Genomic DNA, 24,163 nt, shown 5'->3' with positions numbered 1-24,163 from the left:
ATGTTAATTATGAAAATTAATGATTATAAAGAATTTGTAACTCTTAATTATAAAATCCTTGTATATACCTATTGACACACAGTAATATTATAATTCTATATTTATAAATATATGTATCTTCGAATTATTGAATATATTTTCTAGTCAAAGACAAATTTAATTTGTGTATCAATTTAATTATAATAGTTTATTTTTTATTTTATTTATCAACTTGATATATAATATATATATCAATAAACGAGTACTTAAATGTTCAAAAATATTATTTCTGATTTAGAGATTCATAGTTATGAATGAATATGAAATCAATTCATGATTGGTTAAAGAGACAAACAACGCACCAAACAGAATTTGGATTTAGAAAGAAGAACCAATCAAATAAACTGTTTTATATGATCATGTTGTCCGTGAATGTCTACCTTATTTTAACTTTTCATCTCTAACCTGAGGGACTGCAAGTAAACAATAATCAACAAAACAGTAGTATAAAAACACTATATATTAATTATCATTGTCAGTTAAATATATAGTTAAATTCATAATGGTAAATTTTTATCAATATTCAATTATTCCTTATCGTGTTTCTGTGATTTATCCCAGAATAAGATAACCTCAAATATAATCGAGATTTTCTTTTTAGGATGTATTTCTAATGATTCGGCGAAAAAATATGACGATATTTACTGATGCCAAAGATAATACGACAGTTCTTGAACTTAAAAAAATTATAGAAGGTAAAAAATTCAATATTTACAGGAACATGAGTTGTATATTCACATAACATGACATTTCACTATATAACTTTCATTTACTTTTTTTTCTCCTTTTTGTTGGAATTTTTATGAAACGTATAAATATCTGTAGCTTTTAAATTAAAATAATTTAGAATCAAATATAATCATCTCACAGGTATATTAAAAATACCACCTGTGAATCAACAGCTGTTCAACAAGGACAATGTTCTAATGTCAGATAGTAAATTTTTATCTGATTATGGATTAACATCGGCAACTGCAAAACCACAATGCCCTGCATTAGTAGGATTAGCTGTACGTCAAGAAAATGGTCAATTTGAACCTTTAGAGATGACACCATTCTCATTACCACCTGATTTACCAGATGTCATGAAATCTCAAGAAGCTAACGGACAGGAACAATCACCTTGAAACATCATGAAACAACTGATGATAAAGTGTTGACTTCAATACAATTTTATAATTGTCAAATATTTCCAAAAAGGCTAACAGCTTAAACAAATATGATGTGAATATTAACAACTTTATACAAATGTTAAAAGTATTTTGAGGCTTTTTAACTTTATTAGGTGAGATTATTATTAATTTTTTAGACTACTGTTAATTGGGTTTTGTTGTTTTCTTGTAAGCAATAATCAGGTACTGCGTGAATATTTGACTGAAAAAAATAATAAAAAGTAAAATTTATAATTCAGTACTCTATTTGAATTTATTGTAATCGTTTTTACAAGTACAAAAATATTTCAACACTTTGTTACTATTGTCAAAACAGACCAAATACCTCACTCATATGTAATTTATAATTGTAGATTGTATTTTATTTCACAACATTTTATGTTTCCAGTTAAATTAAGTTTTATTTGAATACATCTTTTTAGTTTATAAAGTAATTTTTTTATTAAGTTTGAAATATAAAATGCCTCAAATTTTGTAAAATATATATAGCAATGTCACTTATTGCTTAAAATGCAAAATTAAAAAATATTGATTGTAAAAACTTCGAATATTAGGTTTTACAGTTACAAAATAGAAATTTGAAAATGTGATAATTATAAATAGTGTACGTAATTTTAACAAATTGATTACATTTGATACATTACATCAAGTAAATAATCATTTTGGTATAAAATACAATACTTCTATCAATTATATTTTACTATACCATAACACCTTGTTAACTTTATTTACGTGTATTCGTTAATTTATTTATTTGAAAAATTGCATGTATATTTATTATATAGAATTATGAATTTAAAAAATTATATGCAGTTTTATGCAATATATGAATACATTGAATGTATTCATATAACATTTAACATATGAAATACTCGCAAATATATTGCAGTATTAAAAAATTACTTAATGCATTAAGTAGGTCTAAATTGCTTAAACTAACAATATTTTTAAAAAAATTAAGATGTCACTATAGTGCAATAAGTTAATTTAATTACTTATTTACATACATTCATCATAGAATGTTCAATACTGTAGGTATTACTAAGAGGATTTGAACAAAATGCTAACATTTCTAGATCATTACTGCAATGGTAGACTATATAAATCTACATATCTTGAAATTAAAAATAATGAGTAATCAAGCATATAAACCAAGGCAGTTGATATCTACTTGAGCATTTAACTTGCTATACATAAAATATATACATAACATAAACATAAAATTTGTACGAAAGTATGCATGAATAATTAAGCTAAGCAATTAACATATTCTATTCTATTAAAGTGAGGCACTATTTAATACATTTTTAATACACATGTAATTTAAGTTTTCAAATACTGAACATTTAAAATTAGTGGTGGCTTTTATAAAACAATTAAACTTTTAATCATATAATGATTAATGTAAAACAGTAAATAATTATGTATTATTTTATAAAATCATCTTGATTTGTGTTCTTGCTCTCTTATTTTGATTACCATATACAAGTTTAAATATAAAATGTTACTGAATCTCATCTCTAGTGCATATTGTACAATGTTTACTTATTATTGATTTAAATAAATTTACTAATATCGCTCAATGGTACTTATATTTTATAGTCTACATAAATGTTTATAGACCATATATTATGATACTGTTTTTTATATTCATGTGATATATGTCTAAACAGATATTAATTACTTTTGTTTTTATTTAAGAACATTTCTATAATAAATTCTTTATAATATTCTTTTTTACTTGGTATATAATGACCACCTTCATGTATTATATTTGTTTTATTTATAAACATTTCACAAATTTCTTTTGCCATTTCTGTGAAAAAAGAAAACATATAATAATAATAATAATAATAATAATAATAACAATAACAATAATAATAATAATTTATTTTAGTAATCTATTAAAAAATGTTTTACCTGTTGGTATAACTTGATCAGTTTTTCCATAGATATGTAAAGAGGGTATGTTTATTTTTCCATTATAATATGCTGCATGAGGTGTACATAATGATTTAAATCCTGATATAATAATTGCAAAATCAAACTTAATTTGCAATACTACAAAATGATTAATTATTTTTAATCCATATCCCATTTTATAATTATTTTGATATCAGATATAAACTTACAATTCTTTTCGTACATAAAACAAAGTAGAGTAGCAAATGCTGCACCTTGTGAAAAGCCTAGAATGCCATCAAAAGGACCAGATTCTTGAAATGCTTTTTCTATTACAGCCACACTATCTTCAAAACCTACAGCTAAATTACTTGGAACAGTTGCTTTAAATATATAATCTTCTGTATTAAACCACCATCCGTATGCTATAATATTCAAAACATTTTGTAATGTTAAACCATTTAAAACATTAAACTATAATTATTACACTAATTATAAACATATAAACTTCAATCTTTAATTTAATTTATAAAATTCATAAAAGACAATACCTTCTTCTTCTACATCAATATTAAAATTATTTTTCATTGAAACTTTATGCGGAGCTCTTAAAAATATAAGATCAACCTCTTTTTTAAATCCTTTTCTTATAGAACCTAATTTTGATTTAAAAATAACATCTGATTGAGCATATCCATGAATTGCAAGTATCTAAAGTATGTAAATATATGTTAAAAAATATATATATATATATAATATTAAAAAATATCAATTTCTTACCCGCAATTTATTTGTTGGATTACTCATAATGGTACTAATAGTTTATTGAAAGTATCAAATATGTATATATTATATAATCTTTAAATATCTCCTACTAAACTGAAAAGGTTATAAAAAATGATTCTCTAGCATGTTAATGTAATTAACGATTATAAGCAATTTAATTTTTTTTTTTAATAAAATAATCATAAACTATATAGTTTTCTAGATGAATTTATTTACATAAACGATAGAAAACAATAAATGTAAGAGGTTAAGCAATACTCAACTGTTAAAAATAGGTTAAGTTCAATCTGAATTGCATGCAATGAGAAATGAGAATGACTATACAAGAAATATTAATTTTATCGAAAATTTATGAACTTTTAATTAATTTATTTCAAATCTGATTTTAAAGCTCTCTTAATCTAAATCAGATTACAATATAAATTGAAAACAATTTATTGATATTGAGAAAATATAACATAAATAAAACATGATAAGTAATAAAGATTCTATATTTCTTCTATATTTCTTTTAAATATAAATTTTAATAATATTTTTAAATAGTTTTTTATTATGAAAATAATGAAATGAATATTAAATATTCATTCTCTTGGAAATAATTGTGTCAATATTAAAAAATACTTCTTTAAATAAAAGTATTATCCTTAAAAATAACGTAGGTACATAATTTACAATGTTATCCTATCCTAATGAATTATTTAGGTATGAATGTTTAAAGATCACTAAGATCCACTGCTTCAACTTGTGCACTAATATTTTCATCATTTTGACCATTTTCTTCAGTTTCTTCTTCAGTTATTCTAGCAAAATCCAGTTTTGCCCATGACCCGGGTTCTGCTTTCTTTAATTTAATTTCTACTTTAGTAGGAAGCATATTAACACTGCTTTGGGTAATATCAACAATCTATAAAAATGGAATTTTGTACAAATTAATATTTAATATTTGATAATATATTAATAATTAGTATTATATAAGAATACATACTCCTCTTAATTCTAAATCAAGATTATATCTAGAATTTTCCTCTATAAAAAGCAAATCCACAGTTAATCTTATAGGATTCAATTTAATAGATGATTGATCTGGTTGGTATTTCTTTGCATAGATTGAAACTACAACAAACGATCCTGTTTGATGCCAATCCATTCTGCATTTAACTCTTTTGCCAGTCTGGAAGACAATAAATTAATTTTTTACATGGCAAACTTATTACAATTATTAAGTAAATTAAATTGTAAATAAAATTGTAAATAAAAAATTATCAAGATAATAAGATATGTACATACCTTAGAAATCCATATATGTTTTCCTTGTGTACATCCTGGTTGCTCCAAGAATATAGAGAAGTCTGTAGTTTTCTTTTGACAACAAGACCAATATTTCATTCCTTCATGGAAGATAGGAGTACCAGGATGATGATTACATATTTCATCATCAGATGCAGAACCATTATATATAGCTTTACATGAATTATTCTTACAGCTTTGTCCAATTTGTACTTTACTTTCACATATATTTTCTGATATATTACAAGTTAATCCTTTAATTTGTTCTAATAAAGTAGGTGACACATTTGGTATTAAAACAACTTGTAGAGTTTCAAAAGAAGGCCTTTGTAAAGCAGGTTTATTATTAAGAGGTTGAGTAATCATTTGAATCACTTCATTTGATTTTGATTTATCAACAACAGGTTTTTCTGGCTCTGCTGGTTTGATATTTGAATGACATGATTTTGCACAGCCCTTAATATTTAAAAATTCTGTAAAATCTGTGCATTTTTTATTACAACAAGACCAACCTTTATAAGCATCGTGAAATACCGGATATCCAGGATGATAAATACAATCGCCTAAAAAGATAATATTTTTAACTAACAATGAAATAAACAATTAAGGCCTTGAATTTACATTTCTAAATTTTTTAATGCAACTTCTATGTAATGTAATAAATAATGTCTTCAATATAACAACCTTCCTTATTATTATTCGGATCAAATTTCTTTCCACAGCCACGATTATAGCAATGCAATAAATTTTCTTCCTGCGACATTTCTAACTTTATTCTATTTTAATTTTATTGCACACGTTGTATACAATTACAAATACGTTGATACGTAAACTTGAACCAACGTTTGCGAGTGACTAGTACACACTGAGTCAATGTCGCGCTGACATCTTTTTGTTTCTAGGATCTCTGCAGTACCAAAAAACTTCTAGCATGTTCTAGAGAACATGGTTCAAAATATCAAAGTATCCGCAGAAAAAATTCGCATTGACTATAATGCTTATCACTTATCATCAAAAATATAACAAGACAGATTCACTGATATTTATAAGAATTATTATTTATAAGAATTTATAAAAACTATTTTCAAGGTTTTAGCAAATTAAAAAATAATTTCTGTCAAATATTATATATAGTAAGTATAAACTTCATTTTATAGTAAATATTTTATTAAAAATGTAATAAACATCCAAAATGTAATAAAATTGATTAATTAAATCTAAACATTGACTTTTCTTTATACGCATTGTGTTATAGTTATTATTTATTTTTATCAATTATAAAAGATACGAACCTTATTAAAATTAATTTATTGATGCTTATTTAAATTAATTTATTGATGAATCCTCTTTATATAATCAAAGAATATTTTCTTTATATATTTGAAATTTATCTAGTTCCAATTGATCACCATTGAGCGAATACATTTTGATATCGCGTAACAATTCTCTATATTCTATACTTTAAGAAAAGCTGTTTACATTGAATGTTGAGGTTGGAGAATGTAATGCAAATAATGCAACTAATACAACCTAACTAATGATAAAAAAAATGCTTTCACAATGAATCGTCATCTTTAAAGTATTATGTCTAATCAATAAAATTTTAATATGTGAAATTTTTAATATGTGATAATTTTAACAAATATGGAATTTCAAAATATATTTATAATATATTATACCTTATTTACTGTACAAAACACTTGTAAGTTTTCGTATTATTCATTGAAAATTTATATTTAGTATTTTATATAAATTATATTAATATTATTTTATAAGAATTTATATTACATTAAAGCATTAAAACATATTCAGCTTTCAACTCATTTAGTATAATTTTCAAATTATAAAGTATTTTTTCAGATGGTCTTCATAGAAATCTGAAATATTATGAAACTCTCCATATATCTCATTTTCAACATAATATTGTAAAACGTGGTATCCAGCATAGTTATCATCCTTATAATAAAATAAATGAATTAGAGTTTTATTCCCATGGAAGATATTTTCGATTAATTTTAACACCAAGAAGAGAAGTTATTCATTCCAAATTCAAAGCATATGAAGTAAATGGTAATGGAGAACAAAAGACTATACATTTAGGTAAAATAATATTTATATCTAATATCTAATGAAAAAATATATTTTTCTAAATGATCAATAATTTATTTTATTCAAGATCATGAAAGTTTTTATCATGGACGAGTATTTGGTGAAATTGACTCTCATGCACAAATGCATATTGATAATGGTATTCTTACTGGTAGTATTACTATTTCTGATGAAACATTTCACATTGAGGTATATCTGTATTTGTAATGTAGAATGCCTTTCAATATAAATAATAGAAAATTATAATTTGGTTTTGTTATCTATCATAGCCATCTTGGAGACATCTTCCTCATTTAGGAAATGAAACAATGATTATTTATAAATCATCAGATGTTAAATTAAGTTGGGAACATTTTGAACATGGGGAGGGGCATACCCATGGTGCTCCCAAAACTTGTGGATATGTAAAAGAAGAATTAGGTCAATTTATTGTCTTAAATGAGAAATTATATTAAAAAGTATTATATTTTTATATAAAATTTATATTGTAGACATTCCAGTAAATAATAGGGAGGAGAAAGAGGACGAAGAAAAATCTGATTTTAAATTAAATAAACATTCCAGGACAAAGAGACAAACAGAAACTTATGAATATACTCCAACAAAAACAAGATGTCCATTATTATTAGTTGCTGACTATCGCTTCTATCAAGAGATGGGTGCTAGCAGTACAAAAACCACAATTAATTATTTAGTAAATAATTACATTACTTGGTATAAATATCAGTAGATTTGTTTTAGATAATAATTCATGATTTTTTAGATAAGTTTAATTGATAGAGTACATAAAATTTACAATGATACTTTATGGCAAGAACGACAAGAACAAGATGGGTTTAAAGGAATGGGTTTTGTTATTAAAAAAATCGTAGTTCACAGTGAACCTACTCGTGTAAGAGGTGGTGAAACACACTATAACATGGTCAGAGAAAAGTGGGATGTTCGTACATTGCTTGAGGTAAAACCATTTTCAATTTTGCCAAATACTAAAATTTTAATTTATTAATTAATTTATATAAATTGTACTTAGGTTTTTAGTCGAGAATATAGTCACAAAGACTTTTGCTTAGCTCATTTATTTACTGATCTTAAATTCGAAGGTGGTATATTAGGATTGGCATATGTTGGATCACCTCGTAGAAACTCAGTAGGTGGAATTTGTACACCAGGTATATAAATGGAATTTTTAATCTATTCACAAATAAATGAATAATTTTATTAAATGTTTTATTTTAAATGTTCTAGAATACTTTAAAAATGGTTACACATTATACCTCAATTCAGGTCTAAGTTCTAGTAGGAATCATTATGGACAAAGAGTTATCACAAGAGAAGCAGATTTAGTTACTGCACACGAATTTGGACACAATTGGGGTTCTGAACATGATCCAGATATAACAGTAATTTTTTGAATTTTTATTTGATTTTAAAAAATCAATTTATTAGAAGTAGTGTAATTCTCGCATATTAAATAAGGCATTTTTTAATAGGAATGCAGTCCAAGTGCTAGTCAAGGAGGTTCATACTTAATGTACACATATAGTGTTAGTGGATATGATGTGAATAACAAGGTAAATTTAATTAATATAAAAAGAAATGATATTAAGAAAATACTTATTTTTATTACTTATAAAAAATGATGCTGAGAAAATACTTATTATTTATGGGCTAGCGTTTTTCACCATGTAGTTTAAGATCCATTAGAAAAGTATTACAAGCAAAATCAGGCCGCTGCTTTTCTGAACCAGAAGAATCGTTTTGTGGTAATTTACGAGTCGAAGGAGATGAAGAATGTGATGCAGGATTACTTGGTACAGAAGACAATGATGCTTGCTGTGATAAAAACTGTAAACTTCGTAGAAATCAGGGAGCAGTTTGCAGGTAATTATCTATTGTTATATAAATTTCTAATCTATTTTTTTCAAATTACGTATCTTTCATAATATTTAATATTATATATTTTTTCAGTGATAAAAATTCACCCTGTTGTCAAGGTTGTGCATTTATGCCATTAGGTGTAAAATGTCGCGATGCACAGTATGCTACATGCGAACAAGAATCACGCTGTACAGGAGCATCTAGTGAATGTCCTAGATCTCCACCAATGAAGGATGGTACAGGTTGTCTTGAAAGAGGTCAATGCAGACTCGGAAAATGTGTACCATATTGTGAGACACAGGGTTTGCAGAGTTGCATGTGTGATACAAGTATGGTTTTTATATACAATTACGGACAATAAGCTAAAAGATAATATGTATCATTAATATCATATTTTTATTTATAGTTGGAGATGCATGTAAAAGATGCTGTCGAATGAGTTTGAATGAAACATGTTTCCCCATAGATCCTCAAGATATTTTACCTGATGGAACACCATGTATTCAAGGCTTTTGTAACAAGGTAAAATTGAAAAAGATGTTAATCATTCAAAAGAATTTGAACTATTGTAGAATCTATATTATAGAATATTTCCAGGGTGTTTGTGAAAAAACAATTCAAGATGTAGTAGAACGATTTTGGGATATTATTGAGGATATAAATATTAATAAAGTTATGCGATTTTTAAAAGATAATATAGTAGGTGCTGTTATAATTATTACTGCCATTGTATGGATTCCCACTAGCTGCGTCATTAGTTACATCGATCATAGACGAATTAAAGAAAGCGAAAAGAAATGGCGTTGGAAGCATACAGATGAACTTATTCATCCAGATGAACAAAGACAAGTTATTTATATTGGTGGACAACGGCAAAAAATACCGCAGATTACGCAACAATCATAAATGTTTAATCTATATTGTGGATGCGGAAATGTCACGCATAAGGAAATTTCTAGTCACGAGTGTTTTGAATTTTTATATTTCATATGACTTTCATTTGTTATGTAAATAAAGAATGTTTTTAATATATGTTTTTAATATAAATGATATCAGAAATAAATATAATAATAATATTTATAATTAAATAAAATTTCTATCTACTTAATGGTATGTACATCTAAGAGAATAACTTAAAATAAAAGAACATATACTTATGTAATTTTGTAATTATAATTACATACATATAAAATCTCAATTAGATTTTATTTATATATTGTAAAAGATACCAAAATAAATACTAAAATTTTAAATCAATCTGAATTCCGAAAATAAAAGAGTATAATTTATTCAAGTTTTCAAGTTTTGAATGTTATATTAACTTTTCACAAAAGCATGTATGTACTACAAATTGTAGCGCTAACCTCTAAAATTTTACGTGTAATTTTGGCAACGTGCTTGCTGTAGTATATGATATCTTGAATCTAATAATTGCATTAACGTATCAGCCGGTACCAAATAATTTGTGAAGTAGTTATTGAATTTTCAGAAAAATGATAGAAAAACTTCCAGAAACAATTAATTTTCCAAAAGAAGAGGAAATTATTCTAGAACTGTGGAAAAAGCACGATACATTTCAAAATTCTCTAAAGTTGTCGAGAGGAAAACCAAAATATTCATTTTACGATGGTCCACCATTTGCTACGGGATTACCGCATTATGGACACATACTTGCAGGAACAATAAAAGACATTGTAACAAGGTATGCTTATCAATCTGGGTACCATGTGGAAAGAAGATTCGGCTGGGATACCCATGGTTTACCTGTCGAATTCGAAGTAGATAAGACATTGAATATAAAAGGTCCTGATGATGTTGCTAAAATGGGAATAGCAAACTATAATAAAGAATGTCGAAACATTGTAATGAAATATGCAACAGAATGGGAAACTATCGTAGGTAGAATCGGAAGATGGATAGATTTCAAGAACGATTACAAAACATTATATCCTTGGTATATGGAATCTATTTGGTGGATCTTTAAAGAATTATACAATAAAGGTCTCGTATACCAAGGTGTTAAAGTAATGCCTTTCTCTACGGGTTGTAACACACCTTTATCTAACTTTGAATCAGGACAAAATTATAAAGATGTTGTCGATCCTTCTGTAGTTGTATCATTTCCTTTAGTGGATGAACCAGGTGTTTCTATTCTTGCCTGGACTACTACTCCTTGGACTCTACCTAGTAATCTGGCACTATGTTGTAATCCTACCTTTGAATATGTCGAAGTTAAAGATCAATCATCTGGTAATGTGTATATTATATTAGAGTCAAGTTTAGATCTTATTTATAAATCTAAAGATTCCTATACTATACAAGGTAAAAGAAAAGGATGTGATTTAAAAGGAAAAATATACAAGCCTCCTTTTCCATATTTTCAGTATCTAAGAGAAAAAGGTGCTTTCGTAGTATTAAATGATACCTACGTTACAGCAGAAACTGGAACAGGTATTGTTCATCAAGCACCATATTTTGGAGAAGACGATTACCGGTGTTGTTTAGAAGCTGGTATTATAACAAGAGATCAAGAAATCATATGTCCAATTGATAGTTGTGGGCGTTTTGTAGAACCTGTACATGATTTTGTTGGAAAATATGTAAAAGATGCTGATAAGGATATCATTAAGTATCTCCAGGCAAATAAAAGATTAATTCATAGCAGTCTTACTAAACATAGTTATCCGTATTGTTGGAGATCTGATACACCATTAATATATAAAGCTGTACCCTCATGGTTTATTAGAGTAGAAGCTATAAAAGATAAACTTATTACAGCAAATAGTGATACTTATTGGGTACCAGATTATATTAAGGATAAACGTTTTGGTAATTGGTTAAGAGATGCTCGTGATTGGGCTATTAGTAGAAATCGTTATTGGGGTAATCCAATTCCTTTATGGATTTCAGAAGACGGACAAGAAATTGTATGTGTAGGGAGTATAGCAGAATTGGAAGACTTGACTGGTATAAAAATAACAGATATTCATAGAGAAAGTATAGATCATTTAACTATATTGTCAAAACGACCAAACTGCTCGGCTTTACGACGAGTACCAGAAGTTTTTGACTGTTGGTTTGAATCTGGATCAATGCCATATGCACAAATGCATTATCCCTTTGAACATCGAAAAGAATTTGAAGAGAATTTCCCAGCTGATTTTATTGGAGAAGGTATTGATCAAACTCGTGGATGGTTTTATACTTTGTTAGTTATATCAACAGCTCTTTTTGGGAAAGCCCCATTTAAAAATCTAGTAGCTAATGGTTTAATACTTGCATCTGATGGACAAAAAATGTCTAAACGTAAAAAGAATTATCCAGATCCTGTGGAAATTATTAATAAGTATGGAGCAGATGCCCTTCGTTTGTACTTAATTAATTCTCCTGTTGTAAGAGCAGAAAATCTGCGTTTCAAGGAAGAGGGAGTTAGGGATGTTATAAAAGATGTATTTTTGCCTTGGTACAATGCATTTAGATTCTTAATGCAAAATATTGAAAGATTTGAAAGAGAAGAGAAAATTAATTTTGTATATGATGAGTCTAAAAATGTCTGTTCTAATAATATAATGGATAGATGGATTTTATCTTTTACACAGACATTATTACAATTTTTTAAACGAGAAATGCATGCTTATAAGTTATATACTGTAGTACCTCACTTGATAAAATATATAGATAATCTTACTAATTGGTATGTAAGAATGAACAGAAAACGTATAAAGGGAGATGGTGGTGCAACTGATTGTCAAGAAGCTTTGACAACTTTATTTTCTGTTCTTTATATAATGGTTCGCGTGAATGCACCATTTACACCATTTTTAACAGAATTTATGTTTCAACGTTTAGTTAAATTACTTCGATCATCCAACATTAACATGGATAGTGTTCACTATCAAATGATACCAGAATCTAATTTAGAATTAATAGATGAAAAGATCGAAAAAGCTGTATCTTATATGCAAACTGTAATTGAATTGGGACGTGTTGTCAGGGATAGGAAAACAATTCCTGTTAAATATCCACTGCCAGGAATTGTAGTAATTCATCAAGATGCTGAAGTATTGAAAGAAATAGAATCTTTGAAATCGTATATTCTAGAAGAACTTAATGTGAAAGAATTAACTATTACTACAGACAAAGAAAAGTATGGTGTTAAATTGAGAGCAGAACCAGATCATAAAATACTTGGAGCTCGTCTTAAAGGAGAATTTAAATCTGTTACTCAAGCTATTAAAGAACTTTCCGATGAAGAATTACAGGTGTTTGTTGCAAAAAAGGAAATTAATGTTCAAGGTCATAAATTAGAAGAACAAGATTTACGGCTAATGTTTAGCTTCACAGGCCCAGCAGCTGAACAATTATCAAAACAATATGAAGCCCATAGTGAAGGAAATGTTTTAATTTTGCTAGATGTTACACCTGATGAAAGCATGTACAATGAAGGAGTAGCAAGAGAAATAATCAATAGAGTTCAAAAACTTAGAAAGAAAGCTCAATTAGTCCCATCAGATGAAGCCATTGCATATTATGAAATACAAGATCAAAATAGTAATTTAGCAAAAGTTATTGTTAGTCATAAAGATTTCATAGAAAATGCAACTAAAACTCCACAAGAAAATATATCAAAAATGCCCAAAAATGCAAATGTAATTATAGAAGAAATGCAAAAAATTAAAGGCATTGATATGAAACTTATTTTAGTAAAAACTAAAATGGATGAAATTAAAAATGACGAAATAATCGTAGAACCTTTTGTAAAATACGTAAATATTGAACTTATAGGCATGAAGCCAAGGTTTGGAACAACCAGCTATATTGGAACTGTACTGTTAGAAACTCCTAATTTACTAGTTCCTGTTTCTTACAAACAATTAAAACACGAAATTGAATTAGTATTTGGTATTTATGGTTGCGCTTATAATTTACTCATAAACAATAAACCAATATCAGAAGAAATAAATATTTTATCATTACATAAACAAACAATAAAAGTAACAAAAATAGGTTTGACTACAACTCAAACAACTACAGTATTAAAACAACCAGCTTGTAAATTTATTAATATTAATAGCACCTTAGGAAAAGGTACTATTCTCTTAGAAAATCCAAAAGGAAACTTTTATTTAAATAACATAATGTTAAAAGAACAATTAAATATTTTCTTCAATAAATTAAATACTTTTGAACCTATACCTAAGGTGCTAAATAATTTATATGGTAAGACACTGCAATTAAGATAACTTTTACTTAAAAATGATTTTTCATTGATTATTTATTTTTTATTTACATACATTTTTAAAATTTTTCTCAAATTTTAATAATTTTATTTAAATTTAAATTAAAACATATTATGTATTTAAATATTGATTTTGGATTGATGATAATTTTATTCATACATTATATTTATTTATTTTATATAAGACTTTATGAATTCCTCAGTTTTTGTGAAGAACAGTATGTAATTGCAACAGTTTTATAATTAAAAAATAAACGATTATATTATAAACTATATAATATACAAATGTATCTTTTTTTATTGAATTCACTTTTAAATATTGTTAAATTCGGATGAAGAATAAATTTTTAGTTATATAAAATCAATTAGTAAACTATAAAATATGCTAATATAAAAAAAACATCAAATAAATAACTATTTATTTCACATTCAATAAAAATTGTGAGACAGTACTACATAAATTGTTTTTTTTATAGACTACTATAGTACAGTGTATTATAGAAGTAACAATAAATCACTGTCTTTAACGATTATTATTTATCAGAAAAAATAACAAATTTCCTTTCCTGGAAATATGAAGTATAATATCTTCTAATAATTATGATTGCTTAATACATTATATGTATGTACACACTGTTGATTTTTATTTTTCCTTAACAGTTCATATAAAGAATTTGCTTGAAGTTAAGACTTGGTGCTTAAAAAACATTTTCATTATAGGTAATTTTCATTCTAATGTTAGAAACTTTGGAAGATTATAAAAGTATAATGATTTTGTTCTAGTAACTATAATTTATAATAATTGCACAACATATTCAAGTTTAAGTCACACATAGATAATGTAAATCCCAAAGTCAATAAAGAAATTATAAATATACAAGAAATTTTTTGTTAAAAATAATATAGCGCCATTGCAATTATCGTTTATAATATTTATTATAATTCAATAGTTGAATATCAAAAATTAATATATTTAAATAAACAAGTATTTGCAAATTAGTAAAATACTAATCATTCAAATTTATAAATTTTATATTATGTATATTTCTGTTTATAATTTAATATTTTATGTAAGCCTAAAGAAATTTGCTTATTAAATATATAAATAAAGATTTTGAACTTAATGCACAAAAATTGATTTAAAATTTGAAATGCAACAATATTATCTAAGTATACGTCACCTCTTATTTGTTTATTATATAAAAGAATTGAATTCTTTTATATGTTGATAAAAATTACAATAACTTCATATTCTTCTTTATGTCAACAACCAATGTGTTTAAATAATGTTACATTAAAAACACATATTTATCTTTATAAAATCATGTTCCAAAAATAATGTCTAAATTTTTATTTTTTGTAAATTCACGCGATATTTTTGTTGTCTTGATTAAGAAAGAAATTACTAACTAATGACATAATATTAAAGCTACTGACATTGCGAAAATTGCAGTGAGCGCATACAACGCGAGCGTAGTACTTGCGGTAAAAAATTGAGCATAATGGTATCGAGAGTACCAAGCGAAAGCTAACATGACAGTTAAAATAATCACTAATGGTCTACTCAAATCCCATTCGTTATGTACTGAACTAATTCCTGTGCTAACAGGAATATCAGAAAATGATTGAGGATTAAAATAAATCGGCGACGAATTATCTAATGTTGATGTTGATGTCTGAGATGGATTTGGTCGTGGTTGATGAACCAAACAATGAACTACACAATTGTTATAGAGACCACATTTCTCCAATGTTTGACTATCAGGCTGCAGTACTCGACCATTAAAAACTAAACGTACTAATTTTTGTGCATCAAGCTCCGTTTGAAAATGCCTCCTGAAAAATATAAAAGATTACATACATATATTCCATTTGTAAATACTTATTGAACATAGAAAGTTTGTTAAATAACAATAACCTTTTAAAATCTCCAAGTAATTCTTTCAAGCTACCAGTAACCATTTTTTGATCATCATTTATAAACTTAAGTTTTATGCTAATTTCATTAACATCAATTTCTGAAAGATTTTCAGTTTTATGTTCTATAGGTTCATTACATGTTGATGTAGATATAGTTGTCTCTTTTGGAGGGTTTATCTTGGTTTGCTTTTGCAACTTTGTTGCACTATCATTATTAAATGAATCCATAGCTTCAATAAGTACTTCTTCTGTAGCTGTTGCTTCAGATGTTCTATGTGTGTCAGAAGAAATTTCTTCATTTGTATCTAATGTAACAAACAATAAATAATTTTAACGTTCCTATTATGTTCTTAAAAATATTTTTAAATAGGGCATATATATCACCTGCAATAGAAGGTTCAGGACAACTTTGTAAATTGCCATTATTATCATCTGTGATCGGTTCTATTGTTTCTTCTTCTGTAATCTCCAAATTTGGAGGTCGTGTAAATGAACTTGCATTTTGATGATTAGCTCTGAGTTCAGCAAGACGTGTGCGTGTTCGATGTATTACAAGTACTGTGCGTATTAATGGTTGATCTGTAATACTTGTAGAATACCAAGCAAGCCATCCTACTAATAGCACAACCACAACAATAAAAAAATCTGTCACTTCATCTCCAACACCTTCGATCAGTGTCATTTCTATGATCTAAAATTAACCTGTACAAATAAATATAAATAGTGATAAAAATATTAATGTCATCGCAAAAGATGAGAAGACTAAATAATCATGAATTATTTATAATTATTAATAATTCGTCAGATATATTTATATCTGTTACATGGTCATGTTTGCAATTATGCAAATACATATATGTATTTCTAATTAAGAATAATTAGGATTAAACTGTTCAATTTTTATATAAAATAACGATAATATTATTTCGTTAAAAATCTCTATGCATATACTTTTAATAAACAAAAAAAGAAAATAACCCTGATTTCTCGGTTTATTGTCTTTACGATAAAATCGATAGTATTCTTTTCGCGCAAGTTAACTGACGGGAATAAAATTTTAAAATAGGACAAATAACACCTTGAGCAGTTACAACATATTTGTATTACTTTTTTAATATTTTCTAGTTTTCAAAAGAATGTTACTATATTATATACGTCTCAAGGAAATTTGAACACAGATGATAATTTCATATGCTTTACTTTATACTGTGACGTAAAATATTTGTTGTATAGTATAATTCTCTGCTGTTTTTCTTTTTTGTAATTATTTATTGTTACCTCAATTTATATGGATTAGACACAACAGAACAAAATTAAAGCTTCACCAAACCACTTATGAAAATCTCATCTACAAATATCTAAAGATGACGTAGATAATGTATGACAACCAGCGACATACGTGATCTAGTTCATAATTAATGAAGACACGCGTTTAGGGGCGCGAATTGTTCTAATAATTTCAAAATAATTTATGAACGGAACAATTCAATATTACTTTTTATACTCTTGTGTGAAAATTAAACTGTTATATGAATGCGTAATAAGATGTACCATGTCAATATCGCATAAATTTTGCATGTGTATTTAAAAACTTATTTTTAAAATTTTAGATTAAATAATTTATCTATTCTTTGCACGTTCTTATCATAAATCAAAATTATATCATTATACTATTTTTATTGAGAAAGAGAAAGAGAGAGACACACACACACAAATATTCATTGCGTCATTAAAGAGAAAAATAAAATTTATGATAAGAAATTTAACAATTCAGACAGTTTAGTTTCTAAACAAATAGAAGAGCACATTACATCTAATGAATAAAAATCACGATAAACTTAAAAACCTGCTGTTTTTAAATTTGTGATATTCTTGTGACTAAAGAACTTTAGAACCAGAATGGCATACTATATACCGCAAAGATATCATATGTCGTAATATTAGATACGTGTAATATCTTAGATATAAGTATGTAGTATTCAGTTCGATTTCAGTCACACGTCAAAATGGCTGAGCTAATTGCAATACCGTTGAAGAAACCGTCTGATGTTGATGTGATTAAACCACTTACAAATGTTATTAAATCAACGTACAGCAACGCAAGTAATCAAAAAGATTACACGGAAGCAATCGCGGATTTCAGTAAACTGAGGAACAATGCTTTGTGGCGAGCTTTTGAGAAATACGAAAGTTCCTTGGAGGTTATATACAGGTATGACTCATCCCTAATTATTATTTTAATTTTAATTATGACATTATATTAAGAAGTGCTATCGTACTATTGTAATCTACTTTAAAATTGTAAAGTGAAATATTTCAACAAAAGAAACATTTCATTTTTTGAAAATGACTCAGGATTAGAGATAAATAGCATTTTATTAAGTTTATTTTTGAGGTAATTTCAATAGATTGCTAAAAGATACGATTGTTTATAACATAATGAAGTAACATTATTAATAACTGATAAAAATTTAGTAATTCCAGATAGCGATCTTTTTAAAACAAGAGTATTTTTTCTTTCTTTTTTACTAGTTACTATGATCAGTTATATGCACTGGAAGGCAAAATACCTGCACATGAGTTACAAATTCCATTTAAGTGGAAAGATGCATTTGATCGTACCATATTTGGTGGAAAACTCAGTTTGAGTAAGATATTTTAAACATATTTTTTTTATTATTCACACAGTAGATAATATAGATTATTCATTGATTCTCGATTGATTATGAATAGGTACAAAGATAAGATAAACCTATCATTGATTATATGAATATTTTGAATTATATTTTTGATAGTATTCCCTTAATGGTATTATTTGAAATAATATATTACTTCAATGATATGATTTAAAATATGATTTAAAATAATATTTAATTTTTCAGCAATTAGTACATTAGCATATGAAAAAGTATGTGTGTTATTTAATATTGCTGCTTTGCAAAGTTCAGTTGCAGCAGCACAATCTTTAGATAGCGATGAAGGATTGAAACTGGCTGCAAAGTTATTTCAAGTAAATATTCTGATTAATTTTATTAATTAAATATGATGACAAAATTAAAAAGTTAGATAAATATCTGATCTGGTAAAAAATTAAAAAAAATTATTTAACTATTACATAAATTTTAGCAATCTGCTGGTATCTTTAATTATCTCAAATCAAATGTTATGATGGCTATTCAACAAGAACCAACACCAGATATCAGTCCAGAAACATTAGGAGCACTATCTGCATTAATGCTTGCTCAGGCTCAAGAAATATTTGTATATAAGGCAATTCATGATACTATGAAAGATGGGATTATTGCTAAACTAGCTGCACAGGCAGAAGAACTATATGCTGATGCATTAAAATTATTTCAAAAGGAGATTTTTAGGGCATTTTGGGATAAGGAATGGGTTCCTTTGGTATGAATTTATAATTTTATTTATATATGAAATTTATATGAAACATATATTAAATAATTGTTCATAACATGATAATAATAGATTGCAGGAAAGCAAGCTGGATATCGGGCAATGACTGAATTTTATCAGTCATTAGTATGCAAAAATAACAAATTAATTGGAGAAGAAATTGCCAGATTAGAGGTAAGTCTTAAAAGTTGAAAATATGTTAAATATATAAATATGATAATAAGTTAAAATTAATTAATAATAAATATTTGAAATAAATATTTTTAGCATGCTGTAGAATTATTTAAAGCTGCTCAACAACGTTCAAATAAATCTCATTTATTCCAAGATTATGCTAACAGAGCTCAAAGAAATCTAACAGAAGTAAAAAAAGATAATAACTTCATTTATCATGAAAGAATACCTGATATAAAGTCTTTGGAACCAGTTGGAAAAGCTAGTGTTGCAAAATTAATACCAATGCCTGAAGTTTTCAGCTCCAACTTTAAAGGTATATTATATATAATAACGAATTTAAAGCAAATTGCATTTTATACACATTTCATGTTTTTAGATCTTTTTGCTGATTTATTACCTGTTAGTGTGCATCAAGCGTTATCATCTTATGAAGTTCGGCGTAATGAATTGGTTAACTCAGAAATATCCAAATTACGTGAAATGACACAAATTCTAAATGGGTACGATGATTATGTGTATAAATTTAGTTAAATACTGAACTTTTATTTGATGTCTAATAATTATGTTTTTAGTGTATTGGCAAGTTTAAATTTACCAGCTGCTATTGAAGATACAAGCGGAACTGAATTGCCTCAGTCCTTATTAGAAAAAGCTCAACATGTAAAAGATACAGGTGGAATTCAAGCTTTAGAAAATTCTATGAAAGAATTACCTGATCTGTTACAAAGAAATAAAGAACTTTTGGATGAGGTAAAGAAATAAACGATTTATGTATTATCTTCAACTTTTTGATACAACTCTTAAGTCATTACTATTTTTAGTGTGAACGAATGCTACAAGAAGAACGTCAGTCTGATGATCAATTAAGAGAACAATTTAAAGAACGTTGGACAAGAATACCTAGTAGTCGTTTAACAGAGCAGTTTACTATTACTTTGCGGAAATATCGTGAAATTATTAATAATGCTGTGTCCGCTGATAAGGTAAACATATACGAATATATGCATGAAAAATATGTAAAATATTTACATAACAATTATTTTTGAATTATTTATGCAACAGATTTTTTGAAATTATATCTTATAGGTTGTACGTGAAAAATATGAAAATCACAAGGAAGGTATGGAAATTTTAAGTTTAAGTGAAAATGATTTGATTAATACTGTACCAACTGGATCAGCAGTACAAGAGAGTCATACTGTGGCTCAACTTAGGAAGTTGATGGAAGATGTTAGTATCTTATAAAAAGTAATATTTTTTTATATCATTTTTTTTTTATTACTTATCATTCTTAATTATTTTAAGATTGAGACATTAAAAACGGAACGCGATATTATAGAAAGCGAATTGAAATGTGCCACTACTGATATGAAAGCAACATTTTTGTCAGCGCTTGCAAAAGATGGCGGAATTGATGAACCAAATTTATCAGTTGAAAGTATAGGAAAAACTTATGGACCTTTACAGAAACAAGTGAGAGATAGTATTGCTCGGCAAGAACAATTGATTGCTGAAATTCAAGTATGTATAAAGAATTTTAAAATTATATTGTAACAATTATTCTGCATATTTACAATATTTTCTATGATGCATACTAATTCTAAAGTCAAATTTAGAAGTGTCATACAGCATTTACTGCCGAGCAATCTGGTAGCGGTAGCGCAAGAGAAATGATGTTATGTAAACTAGCAAGTGCTTATGATGCATTTAAAGAATTGAAAGGCAACTTAAACGAAGGTGCTAAATTTTATAACGATTTAACACAGGTAAATATTAATCGTATTTTCATAAATCATGTTATATATTAGAATTAAAATCAATCTTTTATATTTGTACAGTTGCTGGTGGTCTTCCAAAATAAAATATCGGATTTCTGTTTCGCACGAAAAACCGAAAAAGAAGAACTATTAAAAGATTTAACGACAAATTTGAGTCATACTGGACCAACTACAACTCCTAGTATTCCATCTCATCACGGAGGTACAGACTACACTTTTATAAATATAATACTGTATGTATATATTCTCTAGATGATTAATTTTTAAAATATAAAAATGTTTAGCAACATCTGGTCAAAGTCAGTTGGAAACAGAACAAAGTGGACCATCGCAATTACCATATCCTACGCATTATCAAGGTGGAATGCCTGTGCCATACGGAGCTGGTCCCAATACACCATATCCCGCATATATGCCCCCGCCTATGCCTACAACTTATAATCCATACGCAACAATGCCTTATCCTGCACAAGGTGAACAAAAAATGTCGATTCATTCATATCATTCATGACGTTGCAGAATATATTTTATATTTGCCATTTTACTTCCAGGAAGTTATAATCCGTATCAAAGTATACCTCCTTACGGTGGATATGCAACTCTGCCACGTTATGGCGGTAATCAACATCCTCCCCAAGGACATCCGTTTTGAAAAATAAATAATATTTTACATACACTATGACTACATAATGTAGTATTTAATGGAATTTATATAAGAATGGAGAAAAGATATACATGCCATAACACATTATGGAAGTTAATACGAAATACGTTTCCAATCTGTCCAACATCGAGCAGATGTAAGAAATTACAATGTTGAAAATCAATTTTGAAGAAATTATATTCCTTAATTGTTATTATATTTCACGCAGTTGAATTTTGATGTAGAAATACGTGATGTATGTTAAGCTTTAAACGATGCTTCAGAAAAAGAAAAGATATAAATACGATGATGTTCGTGCAATTTATAAGTATATTTTGTAACATATTGTACTCGATGATTATAACGCCTACGAATCATAATTATTTCATCGTTATCGATATTTTAACTTTTTTTGTATTTGTAGACATACAGTTCTATATATCAACAGTATTTTGATGTATAATAATCGGATAATTTTATTTTTAAATTCCATATAATAATCTTTTGTAACAAATCACTGTGATCACTGATAAATTTCTTATATTTGATTTTAATAAATATGTATGATACTGTATGATGTTTATATATATTATATTTTTATTTATCTTCAATTATAAAAAAATAAATTAAGATTTTGGGATAGAGATTACTGAATATGTATCATTATTGAAAAATAGACATAATGTTCAAATTTTTTACGTAACAATAAAAAATTATATATTAATCTTGTTAATTTTTTTGCAAATTTGATTTATGCACACTAAAATATTAGCGCCGCGTAGCGATGACATAGTGGAATTTATATTCTGTCTTTTTCGAACACTATTGCCCTCCTTGTTTACCGATTATGTCTGTTCTTGTAGCATGCTGTTGCTCTCCTTGTTTACCGCGTATATATGTCTGTCCTTATCGCATGCTAGTGCTCTCCTTGTCTAATGACACTAGACAAGGAAAGCAACAATGTGCGAGAAGGACATCCTTTGATCTATTGAAAAAAAAATTCGACTTTTTACACATACATTTTTCTAGGACAAAATACACATAGAAAGAAAGCGGGGAACATAATTATGAGAAGGCATATAAAAAAGTTCGCAAATTATTCCTCTTAATTAGGTTTTTTTCGTAATTAGTGCGAACTATCACAAAATGGACATGGTGGCGCCATCTAGCGGTAACTCAGTGGTACTAATTATTTATAAAAATACTTATTCCTACATTTTACGGGTCAAATGGGGTATGAAAAGAAAGCTGAGAGGGTAATACAACCACAAAAGTTCACAATTCATTTCGCTAAATTAGGTTTTTTCGCAAATGAAAATTTCTCTGTTTTACGGGGTTGTAGCGACCGTTATATCTCCAAAATCTATAGTAACGCCATCTATATAATCATCCTGTCGAAAAGTACGATTCCTGTAAATCGACATTACAAATTGTAAATTGATAGTTTATTTATTACTATGGAAATGTTATTGCCATGATTACTTGTTTATAGAGATATATATATATAGATTCCATTTTAGAATTAGTGATTCATTCCTTAACTAACATTTGTTGAAAACACTTATCTATTTTTGCTATAAACTTCATCATTATATAATTTATTATAATTTATAAAAAGTTATTGAAGTTACAAAGTTCTTATTTATTTATTTATTTATTTATAGTATTATAATAATATCATTATAATCACTATAGGGTTGAAGGGATTGAAAATGGCGATGATAATGCGAGGATAATGTAGGAAGTGATGATGTGGGTAAGGTGAGGAAAGGTTGTGCGTTTCGTCTCAGAGTCGCTGCCTAGACTCATCAGTGGGGCT

The 24,163-nt window shown here is 27.0% G+C and overlaps 7 protein-coding genes across 9 annotated transcripts; 4 read left to right on the top strand and 3 right to left on the bottom strand.

Annotated features, from left to right (window-relative positions):
• Positions 1-384: 384 nt before the first annotated feature.
• LOC122527565 (elongin-B) lies at positions 385-2,799 on the top strand. The gene is made up of 3 exons (XM_043651859.1): positions 385-544; positions 641-734; positions 910-2,799. Exons 1-3 carry the CDS (start codon positions 542-544, stop codon positions 1,164-1,166), a joined length of 354 nt encoding a protein of 117 aa, XP_043507794.1. The 5' UTR covers positions 385-541; the 3' UTR covers positions 1,167-2,799.
• On the bottom strand, positions 2,180-4,263 carry LOC122527564 (esterase CG5412). Of its 2 annotated transcripts, XM_043651858.1 has the most exons (6): positions 4,163-4,199; positions 3,894-3,992; positions 3,665-3,824; positions 3,344-3,538; positions 3,132-3,272; positions 2,180-3,027 (listed from the first exon to the last, which is right to left on the bottom strand). In XM_043651858.1, the coding sequence occupies exons 2-6, from the start codon at positions 3,918-3,920 to the stop codon at positions 2,888-2,890; spliced, it is 663 nt and encodes a 220-aa protein (XP_043507793.1). In that variant the 5' UTR covers positions 3,921-3,992; positions 4,163-4,199; the 3' UTR covers positions 2,180-2,887. The 2 variants fall into 2 exon arrangements, with proteins under 2 accessions (XP_043507793.1, XP_043507792.1); XM_043651857.1 differs by having other exon boundaries at positions 3,894-4,263.
• Positions 4,264-4,379: 116 nt separating this feature from the next.
• LOC122527563 (cysteine and histidine-rich domain-containing protein) lies at positions 4,380-6,145 on the bottom strand. Its single transcript, XM_043651856.1, has 4 exons — positions 5,871-6,145; positions 5,187-5,749; positions 4,885-5,070; positions 4,380-4,803 (listed from the first exon to the last, which is right to left on the bottom strand). The coding sequence occupies exons 1-4, from the start codon at positions 5,947-5,949 to the stop codon at positions 4,612-4,614; spliced, it is 1,020 nt and encodes a 339-aa protein (XP_043507791.1). The 5' UTR covers positions 5,950-6,145; the 3' UTR covers positions 4,380-4,611.
• A 490-nt stretch (positions 6,146-6,635) lies between these two features.
• On the top strand, positions 6,636-10,203 carry LOC122527570 (ADAM 17-like protease). Its single transcript, XM_043651864.1, has 13 exons — positions 6,636-6,888; positions 7,047-7,286; positions 7,363-7,484; positions 7,565-7,715; positions 7,787-7,989; positions 8,059-8,253; positions 8,326-8,464; positions 8,541-8,695; positions 8,786-8,866; positions 8,968-9,176; positions 9,264-9,502; positions 9,580-9,695; positions 9,771-10,203. The coding sequence occupies exons 1-13, from the start codon at positions 6,831-6,833 to the stop codon at positions 10,077-10,079; spliced, it is 2,217 nt and encodes a 738-aa protein (XP_043507799.1). The 5' UTR covers positions 6,636-6,830; the 3' UTR covers positions 10,080-10,203.
• A 301-nt stretch (positions 10,204-10,504) lies between these two features.
• On the top strand, positions 10,505-14,649 carry LOC122527555 (isoleucine--tRNA ligase, cytoplasmic). The gene has a single exon (XM_043651840.1). It carries the CDS (start codon positions 10,667-10,669, stop codon positions 14,414-14,416), a length of 3,750 nt encoding a protein of 1,249 aa, XP_043507775.1. The 5' UTR covers positions 10,505-10,666; the 3' UTR covers positions 14,417-14,649.
• Positions 14,650-15,513: 864 nt separating this feature from the next.
• On the bottom strand, positions 15,514-17,759 carry LOC122527557 (transmembrane and ubiquitin-like domain-containing protein 1). Of its 2 annotated transcripts, none has more exons than XM_043651844.1 (4): positions 17,311-17,574; positions 16,717-17,034; positions 16,331-16,637; positions 15,514-16,248 (listed from the first exon to the last, which is right to left on the bottom strand). In XM_043651844.1, the coding sequence occupies exons 2-4, from the start codon at positions 17,012-17,014 to the stop codon at positions 15,822-15,824; spliced, it is 1,032 nt and encodes a 343-aa protein (XP_043507779.1). In that variant the 5' UTR covers positions 17,015-17,034; positions 17,311-17,574; the 3' UTR covers positions 15,514-15,821. The 2 variants fall into 2 exon arrangements, with proteins under 2 accessions (XP_043507779.1, XP_043507778.1); XM_043651843.1 differs by lacking the exon at positions 17,311-17,574 and adding an exon at positions 17,611-17,759 and having other exon boundaries at positions 15,515-16,248.
• Positions 17,760-18,284: 525 nt separating this feature from the next.
• On the top strand, positions 18,285-22,918 carry LOC122527556 (programmed cell death 6-interacting protein). The gene is made up of 15 exons (XM_043651842.1): positions 18,285-18,544; positions 18,865-18,980; positions 19,215-19,342; positions 19,459-19,737; positions 19,819-19,920; positions 20,014-20,236; positions 20,300-20,423; positions 20,496-20,673; positions 20,745-20,906; positions 21,010-21,153; positions 21,229-21,444; positions 21,540-21,689; positions 21,762-21,903; positions 21,986-22,174; positions 22,253-22,918. Exons 1-15 carry the CDS (start codon positions 18,339-18,341, stop codon positions 22,351-22,353), a joined length of 2,460 nt encoding a protein of 819 aa, XP_043507777.1. The 5' UTR covers positions 18,285-18,338; the 3' UTR covers positions 22,354-22,918.
• Positions 22,919-24,163: the final 1,245 nt, after the last annotated feature.

The sequence above is a fragment of the Frieseomelitta varia genome, unplaced genomic scaffold, assembly GCF_011392965.1.
Source record: "Frieseomelitta varia isolate USP_RPSP 00005682 unplaced genomic scaffold, Fvar_1.2 scaffold_227, whole genome shotgun sequence".
In the NCBI taxonomy this organism is placed as follows: Eukaryota; Metazoa; Arthropoda; class Insecta; order Hymenoptera; family Apidae; genus Frieseomelitta; species Frieseomelitta varia.
The sequence above is the reverse complement of the archived record's forward strand: the minus strand, read 5'-3'. Positions and strand labels throughout refer to the sequence as shown.

Excerpts from the sequence above, each read along its gene's own strand:
- LOC122527565 (XM_043651859.1), top strand. Across the intron at positions 735-909 it reads ACTTAAAAAAATTATAGAAG|GTATATTAAAAATACCACCT; the intron begins GTAAAAAATTCA and ends ATCATCTCACAG.
- LOC122527564 (XM_043651857.1), bottom strand. The coding sequence starts at position 3,920 with ATGAGTAATCCAACAAATAAATTGCGG. Across the intron at positions 3,273-3,343 it reads TTTTATGTACGAAAAGAATT|TATTGCAAATTAAGTTTGAT; the intron begins GTAAGTTTATAT and ends ATCATTTTGTAG. Across the intron at positions 3,028-3,131 it reads TGATCAAGTTATACCAACAG|AAATGGCAAAAGAAATTTGT; the intron begins GTAAAACATTTT and ends CTTTTTTCACAG.
- LOC122527563 (XM_043651856.1), bottom strand. The coding sequence starts at position 5,949 with ATGTCGCAGGAAGAAAATTTATTGCATTGCTATAATCGTGGCTGTGGA. Across the intron at positions 5,750-5,870 it reads TCCGAATAATAATAAGGAAG|GCGATTGTATTTATCATCCT; the intron begins GTTGTTATATTG and ends TTATCTTTTTAG. Across the intron at positions 4,804-4,884 it reads TTGATTTAGAATTAAGAGGA|ATTGTTGATATTACCCAAAG; the intron begins GTATGTATTCTT and ends CCATTTTTATAG.
- LOC122527570 (XM_043651864.1), top strand. The coding sequence starts at position 6,831 with ATGGAATTTCAAAATATATTTATAATATATTATACCTTATTTACTGTA. Across the intron at positions 7,716-7,786 it reads ATATGTAAAAGAAGAATTAG|ACATTCCAGTAAATAATAGG; the intron begins GTCAATTTATTG and ends TTTATATTGTAG. Across the intron at positions 8,254-8,325 it reads ATGTTCGTACATTGCTTGAG|GTTTTTAGTCGAGAATATAG; the intron begins GTAAAACCATTT and ends AATTGTACTTAG.
- LOC122527555 (XM_043651840.1), top strand. The coding sequence starts at position 10,667 with ATGATAGAAAAACTTCCAGAAACAATTAATTTTCCAAAAGAAGAGGAA.
- LOC122527557 (XM_043651843.1), bottom strand. The coding sequence starts at position 17,014 with ATGACACTGATCGAAGGTGTTGGAGATGAAGTGACAGATTTTTTTATT. Across the intron at positions 16,638-16,716 it reads TCCTGAACCTTCTATTGCAG|ATACAAATGAAGAAATTTCT; the intron begins GTGATATATATG and ends TTGTTACATTAG. Across the intron at positions 16,249-16,330 it reads TTACTTGGAGATTTTAAAAG|GAGGCATTTTCAAACGGAGC; the intron begins GTTATTGTTATT and ends TATATTTTTCAG.
- LOC122527556 (XM_043651842.1), top strand. The coding sequence starts at position 18,339 with ATGGCTGAGCTAATTGCAATACCGTTGAAGAAACCGTCTGATGTTGAT. Across the intron at positions 18,545-18,864 it reads TCCTTGGAGGTTATATACAG|TTACTATGATCAGTTATATG; the intron begins GTATGACTCATC and ends CTTTTTTACTAG. Across the intron at positions 19,738-19,818 it reads ATAAGGAATGGGTTCCTTTG|ATTGCAGGAAAGCAAGCTGG; the intron begins GTATGAATTTAT and ends TGATAATAATAG.